The 533-nt window shown below is 55.5% G+C and overlaps 1 protein-coding gene across 1 annotated transcript; it reads left to right on the top strand.

Moving 5' to 3' along the window:
* Positions 1 to 6: 6 nt before the first annotated feature.
* Positions 7 to 528, top strand: LOC117798871 (tropomyosin alpha-3 chain-like; the record flags this gene model as incomplete). Its single annotated transcript, XM_034651328.1, has 1 exon — positions 7 to 528. A coding segment is annotated over one exon (522 nt), but the record flags the coding sequence as incomplete, so codon positions are not given.
* Positions 529 to 533: the final 5 nt, after the last annotated feature.

The following is a 533-nucleotide window of genomic DNA, read 5'->3' as shown; positions in this document are numbered from 1 at the left end:
GCCGAGGCAGACGTGGGATCGCTCAACCGCCGCATCCAGCTGGTAGAGGAGGAGCTGGACCGTGCCCAGGAGCGCCTTGCCACTGCCCTGCTGAAGTTGGAGGAGGCGGAGAAAGCTGCAGACGAGAGTGAACGAGGCATGAAGGTCATTGAAAACCGAGCCACCAAGGACGAGGAGAAGATGGAGATCCAGGAGATGCAGTTGAAAGAGGCCAAACACATAGCAGAGGAGGCCGACCGCAAATACGAGGAGGTGGCCCGCAAGCTCGTCATTCTGGAGGGAGAGCTGGAGCGCTCGGAAGAAAGGGCAGAGGTGGCTGAAAGCCGAGTCCGGCAACTAGAGGAGGAGCTGCGCACCATGGACCAAAGCCTTAAATCACTGATTGCATCAGAGGAAGAGTACTCCACAAAAGAGGACAAATACGAGGAAGAAATTAAGCTTCTGGGAGACAAACTGAAAGAGGCTGAGACCCGAGCGGAGTTTGCAGAGAGATCCGTGGCAAAGCTTGAGAAGAGCATCGATGACTTAGAAGA

This window comes from Ailuropoda melanoleuca, unplaced genomic scaffold (genome assembly GCF_002007445.2).
Source record: "Ailuropoda melanoleuca isolate Jingjing unplaced genomic scaffold, ASM200744v2 unplaced-scaffold36674, whole genome shotgun sequence".
Taxonomy (NCBI): Eukaryota; Metazoa; Chordata; class Mammalia; order Carnivora; family Ursidae; genus Ailuropoda; species Ailuropoda melanoleuca.
The sequence above is the reverse complement of the archived record's forward strand: the minus strand, read 5'-3'. Positions and strand labels throughout refer to the sequence as shown.